Source organism: Podarcis raffonei, chromosome 2 (assembly GCF_027172205.1).
Source record: "Podarcis raffonei isolate rPodRaf1 chromosome 2, rPodRaf1.pri, whole genome shotgun sequence".
NCBI classification, from domain to species: Eukaryota; Metazoa; Chordata; class Lepidosauria; order Squamata; family Lacertidae; genus Podarcis; species Podarcis raffonei.
In genome coordinates this window covers 25419791-25433617 of record NC_070603.1, presented here as the reverse complement: position 1 = coordinate 25433617, position 13827 = coordinate 25419791, and the positions used below count along the sequence as shown (strand labels likewise).

Genomic DNA, 13827 nt, shown 5'->3' with positions numbered 1-13827 from the left:
TCACTGCATGTACAAATCTCTGTTGCATGTTGACTAGTCAGTTTGCAATTGAGGCAAGGAAGGTCATTTTGCTAAGCACTCAAAGTACTATGTCTTTGCGTAGGAACCAGCTTAGTTTCAATCAGAAGTGAGGCATATTCAATGCAATTAACCTTGGGTGCCATTTACCCATATTTTCCTTAGTTTGACAGGAAGCCAAATAGCAAAAAGTGGTATTTGTGGTTTAGAAATGTTCCATTTCATCTTTTTCACTGTATTCTGTGGTTCAGACTCCTCCTCATTGCATCCATTTCTCAAAATGTTTCATGAGAGATCAAACTCTGGAAGAAATCATAGTCAAATTATATGTTCAGGAAAAGTATGTGGTACTTTCTTTCTGGGAAGGGGTTGTGGCATAGTTTCCCAGGAGCATTGTACTACTTTTGAATATGAAGATCACCTTGCATTGTAAACCAAAATGGGAATATTCAAGCTAATATAAATATGTGGTACCTGCATATTCTTTGATTTTATCTTGCTTGGTAAATTTTTACCAAAGTTCTGTGTTTCTTTTTGAAAATAAATTTATCTTTTCTTCTTTCAGAATCAATAATGTCCAGAAATCATATATTAAAAAGGGTGAAACTGTGGAGGCTCTGAAAAGTAAGACTTCTTAGGTTTTCAGCTATCTGCCACAAGTGTGAGCCCTTGTTCTTTAAGTGTTGCCTGTTTGTTGTTTTCTGACAGTGACTATTTACATGTCATGCTAAACCGTGGTTGAGCACAACATGCACTAGCAGAAATGAGTTTCAGCAAGACTTGGGCTTGCACACTCCTTCTTTTCCTCCCATATGCCTGGCAGGGTGAGTCCAGAAGATTTTGCTTTTGCTTTACCTAAATCACTTCTTAACCATGGTTTAGCATGGTGTGATCAAGGAGAAATAAGCTGCACCAAATCTTAGGATTGTGCACTCCTGTTCAAACTGGGGTTCTTACTTCCAAACTGCTCTTGACCAAACCAGAGGAGGAAAGCGGAGCACATGAGGCCAAGGCTCAATGCAAACATGGCCAATGGGAGCAATGATATAGTATGTGGGTGAGTTTCTCTTTACTGACTACTCATTTGTAATCAGTAAATATCTCGATAAGGAAACATCAGTCAAAACAAACACAATCTGTACACAACTGTGTGTTTGGCTTTATTAAATATTAAATGTTCTGTTAATGGTGGGGGTTTTCTTAAGAGTAATTGATAGTGTATGTAGCAGTGGCTAAATACTTCCTGAAGCTTATAGCAATACTATATAATGCCATTAATTAATCCCCTTCCTTTTTCATTTCTTATTAGGTTTATCCTTTGACATTTATGAGGGTCAGATCACAGCCTTACTTGGACATAGTGGAACAGGAAAAACAACATTAATGAACATTCTTTGTGGATTGTCCCCACCTTCTGATGGTAAATATGTGCCTACTTTTGTTCTATTTGCATTTGTCTTAAAGAGTGTTAATGGAAGAAATCCCCTGGAAGCCTATTTTGTGGTTTTTGTTTTGAAATATGTAACCCTTGGGATAGGCTTAATGTAGGTTCTGACTCAAGACCCCACTCAGGAAACCTGGGACATTTGAATGTTTGAATAGAAGCCTTTTCTCAAAACACACACACACACACACACACACACACACACACACGTGCAGGCAGTGCTATTTATTCAAATAATAGTGGATCAACAAGAGATTAACAATGTAGGGAGCAATACAAAAATATATTTTACTCTAGTTCATTCCACTGTCTCTCAGGGTCCATCTATGCCAAAGGAAGTTTGTGCCCTTAGGTCTTACTCATGGTCAGTTAAGGGATTCAGCCCATAGATGCAGAATTTGGGAGCATCACAATACTGTACAGTCATACCTTGGTTTTCGAATTTAATCCATTCTGGGAGTTCATTCGACTCCTGGAACAGTTCGAAAACCAAGGTGCTGGACGTTCAGCTTCCAAAAATTGTTTGAAAACCGGAACAATCACTTCTGGTTTTCAATCGTTTGGGAGCAAAAACATTCAAGTTCAAAGGTGTTTGGCTTCCAAGGTTCCACTGTAATGAAATCCAGCTAGCAGGTCACAGCAGAGAGGCTGCAGTGCAGCGGCAACTGAGGTGTGCTGCAATTAAGAACTACAGCAGATGGTGGCCCCAAGGCTTCTGTGACTCCACAGCTGCAAACCAATAGTAAAGGTTAATTCAGCCAGTAAAGCTTAGCAATTCCTCATTTCAAGCAGTGTGCAGGAGAACAGTTCAGCTCTCTTCTGAAAGGTTCCCCTGCTTTCCAGAGGTTACTTTTTGGGCATCCAGCATCACTCTTATTGAGGGTAGCTAGCTGACAAGAAGGCACAAATGGTCTTCATTAACAAGTCATTCGTTAACTAATTCCAACTTTTACAATAAAACATAGAGGGCAGCTCTAGCCAACATGCAAATGATTGTGGCATGCTGAATCTGGACACTGTGTTTTCTCTGCACTTTCTGCTTCCAACTGTTTAGTGGCATACATTCTTTTCTCTACAGCTTTACAAATCAGTTCCAAGAGCTGTACTGTTTCTAATGTTTTCTGATTTGTGTGCGTGTTGGTGGTAGTGCATAATTTTTTTTGATTGCTTTTATTTTAAAATCAACTCTGCATGTTCAGCGATATTAGACACTTTGACTTTTGGGGGTGTTCTGCCTCAGGTTTGAGCTAGCTGCCTTTAGATATATGTTCTACGCTGCTTGCCATCACAGTGTTAACATTTCCGCTCTTGCTTTTCATGCATTAGGATTTGCATCGATTTATGGCTGTAGAGTTTCGGAAATAGATGAAATGCTAGATATAAGAAAGGTAATTGGAGTCTGCCAGCAGTCAGATATATATTTTGATGTATTAACCGTGGAAGAGAATTTATCAATAATAGCTTCGGTTAAAGGAATACCTCCCAATGATATGATACAAGAGGTGAGTGCAGGCTAATGACCATATTCCATTATGCTTTCATAAATATATTCCATTATACTACCATAATGTCTGCAAGCCATCTTGAGCCTTAAGGATAGGGCATTTAACATGAAATACTTCTTGTCCTTGGTTTAAGGTCCAGAAAGTTTTACTCGATTTGGATATGCACCCCTTTAAAGATAACCAAGCTAAAAAACTAAGTGGAGGACAGAAAAGAAAACTGTCGGTTGGATTTGCAGTTCTTGGAGATCCAAAGGTAAGCACCAGAAGGTCAAAACGGTTGATTGATGCAGCAATAATATGTAATTTCTTTACAAGAAATGTGTTTCTCTGCACTGCTTCTATGGAAAAGTAGTAGATATATAGAATCAGTTACATGGCATATTTATTATGCAGATTTGTGCACCCATTCTAGTAGTTGTTGAAACTAGAGATAGAAGCATCTGACTGTCTTATAGTGGCATCTCACAAAGTTAAAGGAATCCAGAAGGATGCAGATTTCAGTGTGAACCACAGGTCTAGTCTGCAAATTGGTTAAGGGGTATCTGTCTTCAAATCCTAGTTTGTTGGGGAGCTATTCCAGCTCTAGTTGAAATGGATCAAGGTAGTCCCTTCCTGTTCATTTCTGACAACGTGCTTGCCCATCTCTCAGTACCAACCATGCCAGAAATATGGGCAGGGCCACTGGGACAGTCTAGCAAGAGATCTATGAGCCAGATGCTTGCCTTGCTGGAGCTGTATTTCCAACTGTATGTCAAGTGTTGTTGTGGAATGGGGATGTTTCATCAGAGTTAACCACCTATATTTACCTGCTTGCATTACTTATTTCTTTACAACTGTACTACTACATTTGATTGGTCATAATATGGCTTTGTGCATTTGCCATATAGTCCTCAACTTCCTGTTACCAACACTGAGGTCGTTGGTTTACATTTCCTCGTTGTTACTGATCAGAGCCAGTTTAGCAGCTGCATATGTATTTAAGTCATATTTAAGCTTCATATTTATTTGAGGCAATCCTACATAACACGAGGCCCGGAGGCCTATTACATCCCCTCCCTCTGAGTGTTTGAAGCCTCCTAGGATAATTCCAAGCAAAGTTGTTTGTAGCTCTCTTCCCACTACTTTGTGAAAGCATCTTAGGCACTTTTATACATAACACCAGACGGTGTGGGCTAGGGCTTCTGATCGTCTTTTCCCACATCAACATGGCTATGCTGAAATGGCTTCTAGAATAACATAAGAAATGAGCTAAAGATCCATTCACAGCCCATCAGAAGTGGTGATAGCACTGAAGAATGTCTATGTCACTACATCTACATTGCTCTTGGAATGATGCCAACATTTCTCATCCAAATTTCTCCCCAGAGTTTTTGCAGTTCTTTACTAATGGAAAGGTTAATGAGAATAATGCCAGAATCTCTGATGTTGTTTGATTTGTACTTCTGGACTGTGTTTCTTTTGGTAGGAATGGATTTGTCGTAATTATTATAAGGGGTGGGTGTGGGCATGTGGGTGTATGAGACTTCTCAGTTTGCAGGAGCTGAACAGGATATGTTTCATGAAGCAGAGTGTTTTAAAAATTATTTTATTTTTAGTATATTCCCAAACTACTGGCAGGCAGACTGAGACCGTGAAATAAAAACTTACAATAACAGGAGACAATGTGCTTGAGGAAACAGTAGGGTTGCCATATTTCAAAAAGTAATAATCCAGACACAAAAGTTGTTGAGCTTTTTTCTTGGGATCTTATCTGGTCAAACTGTTCACATATCTGATAGAAGTGATGATAATGATAAACGATATTATTGATAAGGGATAACTGTTACTTTCAAAATGAATAGCTGTTCCATTGTTTTCCATGGCCAATATTTAGGTATTACTCTTAGATGAACCAACCGCTGGCATGGATCCATGTTCACGGCAAACAGTTTGGAACCTCCTGAAAAATGGAAAAGCCACTCGAGTGACTGTGTTCAGTACCCATTTCATGGAAGAAGCAGACATTGTTGCTGGCAAGTGCAATTTGGGGGTCTTTGTGTTAGTACCAGTTTGGTAATATGGCCAGTTTGTCGCTGTATGAACTGATATAACTGAAGGTACCTTCTGTTCTTGCTTCTAGATCGGAAAGCTGTGATTTCTCAAGGAATGCTGAAATGCCTTGGCTCCTCTCTGTTCCTTAAAACAAAATGGGGAATTGGCTACCGCTTGAGGTATCTGTAGTCTGAAAGTCTATTTCAATGTGTTCTTTATTTTCCACTTTGCCTGAATTTTACAACTGACTTAAAAAACACCCAGTTTAGTTAGCTGGAAGTATAATAGCAATGAGTAAACCTGGTAAATATGAACACTAGTTGATTCATACTGCCTTATTTTCTTTCTTAATTATCACTACAAAGCAACTGCCACAAGGTTATAAAAAAGCATTTGACAGAACAATTCTATGTCTATCCACTCAGAGTTCCCACTAAATTTAATACTACTTACTCCCAGGTAAGTGAGTACAGGATTGCATTCTGAATAAAATTTGGATTAAGAAAATAACGTTTATATGTTAAATTGGTTTACAATATGTTCTTTTTGTTACTTAAAAAACAAACAGACCATAGAGTCCCACCTTGTAAAAAATAATTAAACATTGTGTGTGTTTGTTTTTCCTTAGTATGCAAATAGACAGGTACTGTAACACGGAAGGCACAGCATTTTTGATCAAGCAGCATATCCCTGGAGCCAGTTTGTTAAAGCAGACTGAAGAGCAGCTTGTGTATGCCTTACCTTTTAACGACATGGACAAATTTTCAGGTACACCTCATCTCCCCTTTGAACACCAGTGAAAATTGGAGAGTAGATGAGGAAAATAATGAAATTCATGGAAAACTAAATTGAAATGGACTTCAAGAGAAATAACATAGGTTTTGGGCCTGCTATGCAAGGAAAAGAGATGGTATTTATTGTGAAAGGGGTCAAAACACCCCAAACTATGTTGTTTGGTTTGTGTTTTGTTTTTTGTAATCTTCCTTCCTTCCTTGGCAAGCTTTTAATAAAAATTATATAGTAGCAAGACAGTTCCCAGAAAACAACAAAAAACCCTCAATTTCAGACACATTTTTGACACTCTCATAAATGAAGGAAAACATTCACCTTTTGTTTCATGTGACTTTGAACTGTTACACTATATGCAATCGTTAAACAATAGTGGCACCAAAGGCTTTTTTGTTGTTACACTCAACGGCAAACAGAAATAAGGCAACATGATTGCAAGAAATGTAATAGCTATAAAGCTCAGTGGGAGAGAATAAACTTTGCATGCAGAAATCTCTGGCACCATCAGGTATGGCTGGGAAAGACTTGTGTCTGAAGCCCTGGAGACCCACTGTTATCGTAGACCAGCAGAGAGACATAATACACCCATCCAGATACCTAATTTGGTACTCAAGGCAGGCTATTTTTCTCTAAACCACACTCGCCTGTTCCACCCCTCATGCCATATATGATATGCAGTCATAGAATCGTAGTGTGTGTGGAGGGGTGTCATCTAATTCAATCCCCTACAGTGCAAGAGTCATAGCTTAAGGAATCCCTGACAGATGGCCATCCAACTTCTGTTAAAAAACTTCCAGTGAAGGAGAGTCCGCCCGCCTCCGGAAGTAGTCCATTCTACTGTCAAACAGCTCTTGCCATCAAAAAGTTATTCCTAATGTTTAGTCAACGTCTCCTTGAACATCTCTGAGGGAAGGTAAAGATGCAACTCCCTGCTGAATTGTTTGCAGGCACTTGCAAAGCCCAGTTTGTTTGCCTGCATGGTTTGATTACATCACGGTGATGTCAGGTGATTGACCCGTCAGCAATCCCATCCATCAGCAATGCATCCAATCCCTGCTGTAGGTAGGGATTGATCAATGGTATAAGACAGCTTCCTGTATTTCTATTTCCAAGCAGTAGCACGGCGGCGGCGGCTGTTGCTACTATTACCACATCTATTCCTGCTTCTTCTTCTTCTAGCACTGTTTGCTGATCTAGACATGCATTCCCATTTGGGTGTTATTTCTTATGGCGTTTCCATGACTACCTTGGAAGATGTGTTCCTCAAGCTGGAAGTTGAAGCTGAAATTAACCACACAGGTGAGAATCAATGACAGTCCTTCTTGTAGTACATTACAGATCAATGATTTGGTGATGAGGGATAAATTCTAAGTTGCCTAACCTGTTACCCTCCTTAGATTTCAGTGCATTTAACTCGGAGCAAGCTGAAGATGAAATGGATGCAAAATCTATGGATGAGTTAGAGCAAAGCCTGCTAATGCTATCTGAGACAAAATCGTGTGTACTAAGCAATAAGTCTCTTTGGAAAAAACAGGTCTCTACTCTGGCAAAAGTTCATTTTCTTAATTTCAAACGTGACATCAAATCACTCACGGAAGTGTAAGCATCTTGGCTTTCTGTTTCTTAGTCCAAAATGTATGAGAGTCAGAAACGGAAATAGGTTAAAAGGTTAAAACAGACCACAGCCCAGAGTGAAGGCTGCATCTGATTGGCGCCTTGTGTTGCAGCACCTGATAGGGAAATAGTGAGTACAGCATGTGTGTGTGGAGGATTTGCTATTGAGTCTCTTCAGTGCTTCCTATGATACACACATGTAAGCAGCACGCTGCATCATTTTGGAGAGTGGAAGGTCTGTGTCGTTTTCCCTTATCTCTTAGTGCAAGTTAAATTTGGGAGTCAAATAGCTAGCATCCAGAAAAGAGAGGGAGAGTGTACATACATGCATGCGTGCTTGAGAAACACAAGGGACATGTATGCATGCCTCCTAATCCCTATAATGTTCTAGTGTGCCAAGGAGAAGCCAGGAGATAGTTGGGGCTTGTGTGTTCATTCAGCCTTATTATATTAGATTATTTCTGACCCACCTCATCTTTGCCAGCAATATCTGTGTGAATACTTAATGCCCTTCAAGAGGGCAGCTTGCCACATCCTGAAAAAATGTTTGAAAAGAAGTTCCAGTGAGGAAGTGGCAAATTTCAATCTGCGCAATATGAAGCATTCACAAGGATAGGGTCGTTTGAAAAGAAATTGCATCATCAAACATCACATTTGGCTGCAAGTTCTCTTACCAAATCTTACACGTGAACTTCAGGAAACATTTCCGTCTTATGTTTTAACAATCCAAAGAGAAGGAGCCCACGGAAGGAAAATAAGTGATTGCATTCATGTCATGCTCCGAGAGGGACAGATGGCTATTGCTTGAGACTGGGGGCTTATCCACATTTACCTTTCCTCTCTTTCAAGGCATGATCTGTGCATTAAAGCTGCAGGTCTGAGCACTGTTTTTGTTTTTAATCTGGAGCATTCCCCACACAAACCTGCTCTTTAAAGCTCCGTTGGAGCAAGCGTCAATGTGTGGAAAACCTAACTTGGCATTGGCTCTGCTTGAGCACTAAATAATGGGTTTTCATGGGGAAAGCTCTAGGACAAAATAAAAAATAAAACACAAGCACAGACCTGTGCCTCGAAAGAGCAGGGAGAAGGTAAGTGTGGATAAGCCCTCTGACTATAATGCTAGCTTGTCAATAACACTCCCTGTCCCTTCACCTTTCTGAACTTTTTTAAATACCACACAAGGTGCCTTAGATATACTCATGGACTGCTGTCTCAGTGTAGCTGTTTACAGGCTTGTACTTTTAGTATGTGGATGAGTGAAATCATTATTTAATGACTTGTCATCCAGAGCAGGGATTGCAGCCAATTTTACCAGTGGATACAGTTTAAGGAGATTCTTACAGAGAATGCTTGAGCAGGTCAACCTGGTTCTGATCTAGCAAGGTCCTTTCCTTTGTTACTGCGGAAGAGTACATGCTTGTCATCCTCAAGTTATTTTGTATATGTGTTTTGTATTGAATAAACTTAAGACAGATTAGTGTTTCCAGTAAAACAATGCAAAGTCACTTAGAGGTTTTACATAAATTAAAAAGCATACAGATTATGTTAAATTAAATAAATAAATACTATGGATGATGGCTATTCAGTCTACCTCTGCTCTAAAGGTCACAATTCTTTACTCTAATTTGTACCAGCCTTACATGTACTTTTTTCTTCTTATTTCAGGTTTTTGCTATTAACAGTGTTCCTTGGTGTTGAGATTTATATGTTCAATATGTATCGGCAATACTTCAAAAATGCAGTGGTTCCTGTTACGTTTTCTCCAGACTTATACTTTCTTAAACCAAATGAAACTCATCATAAATACAAAAGCAGTCTCCTTGTTCAGAACTTCACTGGTAAGTTACTTTTCAATTTATTTGCTTTTATTCATTTCACCATCTGGCATTTCATTATTTTATTTTATTTTTACTGTATGACATACAGTAGGAATAAATTAAAAGTGTAATTAAGTTTAACAGCAATCAGTGTAATGAATGGTTAGCTTGAAGACAGGTAGAAAAATCAGCCCTCTGGCAAGTCTGGTTTGATTCCCCCACCCCATTCAATCACAAATTGAATTTAAAGATATGTTTCTAGAATTGTATCTGGTCAACTTCATGGAACAGACTTTAAATAGTTTGATTTTTTACCAAAAAGCTGAAAGCTTTACAGCAGCATCAGTTAGTGGGCAGGGTATAAATATTTAAAAATAGATCAATAAAATAAGCAACATTATTTCATAATTATAGTGATTACATGACAGCACAGTTCGTGTGTGTGTGTGTGTGTGTGTGAGAGAGAGAGAGAGAGAGAGAGAGAGAGAGAGAATATATACACATATTGTCAGTGCTTCAAGAGTATTGATCTCCGTCATGCACAAAGCAGACCCACTCAAATAATTAACTTTCATTTATTTCAATGTGTTGGGTCTGAGTATGACTTAATTGGAATTCACCCTAAAACTCTAAGGATATTTTGATGTTTATACGGGACTTCTGGAGAACATGAGCCTTCTTGTTTGCTGCAATACCAGTGCTAACTCTAAATGTTCAATAATAATATGTATCTTTGGCATAGCAGGGAATGGGGAAACTCTTTGCATGCAAGGAATCTTTGTGCCTGTAAGACTAACCTTTCAACTTTCTTTGTTGTCTCAACCTAGGGTCAGACATTGATGACATCATCAGCTCACTCATAAGCCAGAATGTACACACAGAAATATTCAATGGCAGTGATTATGTATCGATTGCTCCCCACAATGGAGCATTAAATGTATCTCATACAGGCAAGGTGAGAAGAAATGCAGGTTAAATATATTGGTTCTATGTGGGCATTGGTTCTGTTTGCTGGCAGGGAGTTGGGGTGCAAAATGAATTTTCCTCCCAAGTGGGATAGGGGAGGTTTTGAAATTTGAAGAGGGAACTCGCCTTAGAAACAGGGCGGTAGGTCTTTTTCCTTTTTCCTCACTGTCAGCCTTGGTGTCAGCAGCAGTGGCAAGATCAAAGCTCACAGAGTTTTCTTTAATAGCTCACATGTCATTTCCTTTCTCCCAGACTGCCCTGGTGTTGTTCCATCAGCACATAAAGTGCTAGGGGGGAGGAACGGTGGCACTAGAGATTTGTAGCTGATTATGCTCTTTTTCTTGTTGTTGTTTTCAGAGCTACATCTTTACAGCTGCTTTTAACTGCACCATGAAACATTCCTTACCAGTTATGATGAATATCATTAGCAATCTGTATCTGCACAATTTAAATGTAACAGAAAACATCCATGTCTGGAGTAGTTCGTTCTTCCAAGTGAGTAAATACAAAGTCCAAAAAAAGTTCTTGTAAAATGAAGTTGCATTCCAGTTCATGACAAGGTGGCCTTTGTGTATATTGGATTGCATGACGTGATCTCCAAAACCAAACATGTTTTAAATGCCATGTGTTGTGGTCTCCCAGGTATTCCCTGTTTTGCAGCCCTTTATTTATTAGTTTTAGTTTTCAAACTTTTATTGTACTGTCTTTCAAAAGAATTAAAAATAAGGTTACCAGATTTTTTTCAATGAATCCGGGGATGCTTCTCAACTTCAATAGATTTTGTATGGGGACTGATTTGTAAATCCAGGGACTGTCCCCGGGAAATGGGGACGTCTGGTAACCTTAATTAAAAATGAAAAAACCTTTAAAGTTTCACAGCTCAAATATGTCAGATTATATAACTGCAAACTAAATATAGCAAAAACAGACTGATTTATCAAGCCACGGTTAGACACCCCCCCAAAAAAACCTTAAAATTATATTTCACAGTGGGTTTTTTCCCTTTGTATTCTAATATTGCAATTTGTTATTTTGCAGAAAATCACTGACAGAGGTTTCATAATGGTGCTGGTTGTTCAAGCTTTGACAGTAGGAGTCACAATAACTGGATTGCCATCATATTTTTCCATGGACAATGCAGAAAACCACAGGGTAACTTTGTATTAGAACATACTTTTTTAAAAAAAGCAATGTGAAATGTCCTATACATTGGTTCAACACAGTGATTCCTCAGACCAAATTCCTCAGAGAGAAAATCCGGAGTCACCACCTATTTGGCATCGTAACTTACTTTAACTGATTTCATACATTGTAGTGAATCAATTCAATTCAGGGCAGATATGGTTGTACGTAAAAGTGTTCAATTAGAATAAGGAAATAGCAGCAATATTTATAACTCCTCTGTTCAACATAGTTACCAAATAGTATTGTTCAGCTAATTGATACTATGCTGTCATAACTTGGCCTGGTTGTCATGCTGCATTCGAAAGAGCTTATTTATTGGGTTTGATTAGTAGGATATTCTGGTTCAAATTCATTGCCACACTAGGACTCAGGTGGAAATTACAGATCATTCTGGTGAACTTTCATTTTACCAATCATCAAGAGTCACTTTGCTTTTTCTTCCTCAAACTACGCCTTTGCTACTACCACCCAAACTGTCCCGTTATTCAATCTCAGGGGAAAAAACTATACCTGCTCTCTTAATTTTAATGATGCAACTATGTTTCTTTTCTTTTTCTTTTCTATGTGTCTTGTTTTTGGGTTTTTTTGCACCATGTATGCCTGTGTTGACCAAACCTTAAGTTCAGAGAGCAAACACAAATTTAAAAACTTCTAGCCAAATTTTCATATATTCTCTGCAGATGCTTGCATAACTGCTTGTTTCACTACTTACAAAGAAACTGGCATAAAAGTAATTATTTAGATGGAAATGATCCAAAAGCCTGTATCTTCCTTACACACCATGTTTCTTGTAGTATAACACAACTCCCGATATATTGTGGTGGTGTACACTGTTGAGAAGTCTTCTGCTAGCTTGCCCACAAAAGTTAGCAAACATTTTCTCTTTTCACAAATGGCTTTTTGGATCCCACCCTCTGGCTCTCTGAAAACCACAGCTATAGTAACTGCGGTTGCAACCTCTTTATTCATTACTTTTACTTGGGAGTAAACCACATGGAGTTATATGGGATTTACTTCAGAGTAGACATCAGAGTCTAAATGGGAGTATATAATTTGGCTAAATGCTGCTTACATTTATCCTTTTTTAAAAAAATCATCTAATTGCATTTGACCTCAATATTCCTAACTAGGACTGTGCAGGCAATGGCCTATTGATCCCATGATCCCATGCTGCCAGCCATATAGGATGAAAAAGAATAAATAAAGCTTCTTAATTCCAGTGTCTCTGGGTGGGAGGCTGCAGGCATTACCTTTATTTGTTGCTTGCTATTGTTAATGTTTAATATTTAATATTACCTTCAGTGACTGTCATTGGACTAGGTACTCACTGTTGTGCCCCACTGTAAAACAGGACTAATGTCCTCTAGATGATATAAATGAAATATAGTGCATATATATGTGTGTGTGTTATGCATTTGATTTGCCTTGTAGCCTGTGGCTTGCCTCCCTGCTTTTGCCAGCTGGAGCCACCTGCTTGCATGCATATTAGTTCCTGCTTTCTCCTTGTGGCACGTTTGACTCTGGATTGTGTTGGCCCTGCTATTGTCTGCCAAACCACACTGCTGAGCTGCTGGACTCCGCCCCTAGCCCTACCCACTCCTGTACAGGAATGTCCCTATTTTCACCCATGAAATTTCGGGAGGTAAGTACTCCCTGGTGTGCAGGACTCTCTGCCATTGCTGCACTTTTCTTTGAGCTGCTCCCTAGTTGTAGATCATTTTAATTTTCTTAATAGGATATGTTCTTCCTCCATCTTGGTTCATTCATCAGTTAGGGATGTTTGAGGTGTCTTGTTTCAATTAAATTAGAAGGACTCTTGGTGTATGTTCCCAATGCTTTTCTTCTAGAAAACCTTATGTTCCAGCCCTACAGATAAGCTAGTGGCCAAGGGCTCAATCACACTTCCATTTGTCCACCACTTTCCTCCAGGAAAACCCACAGTTTAGCACCGAATCAGAACAAATAGCAATCTGCCGAAAATCTGGTTGCTGTTTGATCTGATTTAGTGCTGAAGAGTGGGTTTTCCTGGGGAAAGTGGCAAGCCAAAGCCACTCAGACCCGTATCTAGAAAGTACAAGAAGTGTGGGTGAACCCATAGAATGTTTTGTACTGTATTTTTTAAAAATAGTTCATTCCAGATCATATCAAAAGCAAAAGTACAATTGCTGGATTTCCTGCCATTCCCCATATTTGACCTGGATTTTCATTTATTTTTTGCACCTTTGCAGATCAAAGCCTATACTCAACTTAAATTATCAGGTCTTTATCCATCTGCTTACTGGTGTGGGCAAGCACTAGTTGACATTCTTTTATATTATATTATTCTCCTTCTGATGGTCGGAATCTTGTTCATAGTACACCATGGGATTATTTTTTCCCCTGAGGAGGCTCTTGCTGTGGTAAGTTTTGTTTTCTTTTTTGGCTTAATGCCCCCTTAATGATACTTTTATCCGTTCCT

At 38.9% G+C, this 13827-nt stretch overlaps 1 protein-coding gene across 7 annotated transcripts in view; it reads left to right on the top strand.

The window, feature by feature from the left end:
* The window catches only part of LOC128407262 (cholesterol transporter ABCA5-like), a 49040-nt gene that overhangs the window by 20088 nt on the left and 15125 nt on the right, over positions 1 to 13827 (top strand). For all 7 annotated transcript variants that reach the window (XM_053375408.1, XM_053375406.1, XM_053375405.1 and 4 more), the window contains 14 exons: positions 584 to 642; positions 1328 to 1438; positions 2789 to 2964; positions 3101 to 3220; positions 4841 to 4979; positions 5087 to 5177; positions 5627 to 5766; positions 6967 to 7086; positions 7185 to 7386; positions 9067 to 9239; positions 10046 to 10173; positions 10542 to 10679; positions 11223 to 11336; positions 13598 to 13768. In XM_053375408.1, the coding sequence (XP_053231383.1) occupies positions 584 to 642; positions 1328 to 1438; positions 2789 to 2964; positions 3101 to 3220; positions 4841 to 4979; positions 5087 to 5177; positions 5627 to 5766; positions 6967 to 7086; positions 7185 to 7386; positions 9067 to 9239; positions 10046 to 10173; positions 10542 to 10679; positions 11223 to 11336; positions 13598 to 13768 (1882 nt within the window). The remainder of the gene's footprint in view (positions 1 to 583; positions 643 to 1327; positions 1439 to 2788; positions 2965 to 3100; positions 3221 to 4840; positions 4980 to 5086; positions 5178 to 5626; positions 5767 to 6966; positions 7087 to 7184; positions 7387 to 9066; positions 9240 to 10045; positions 10174 to 10541; positions 10680 to 11222; positions 11337 to 13597; positions 13769 to 13827) is intronic.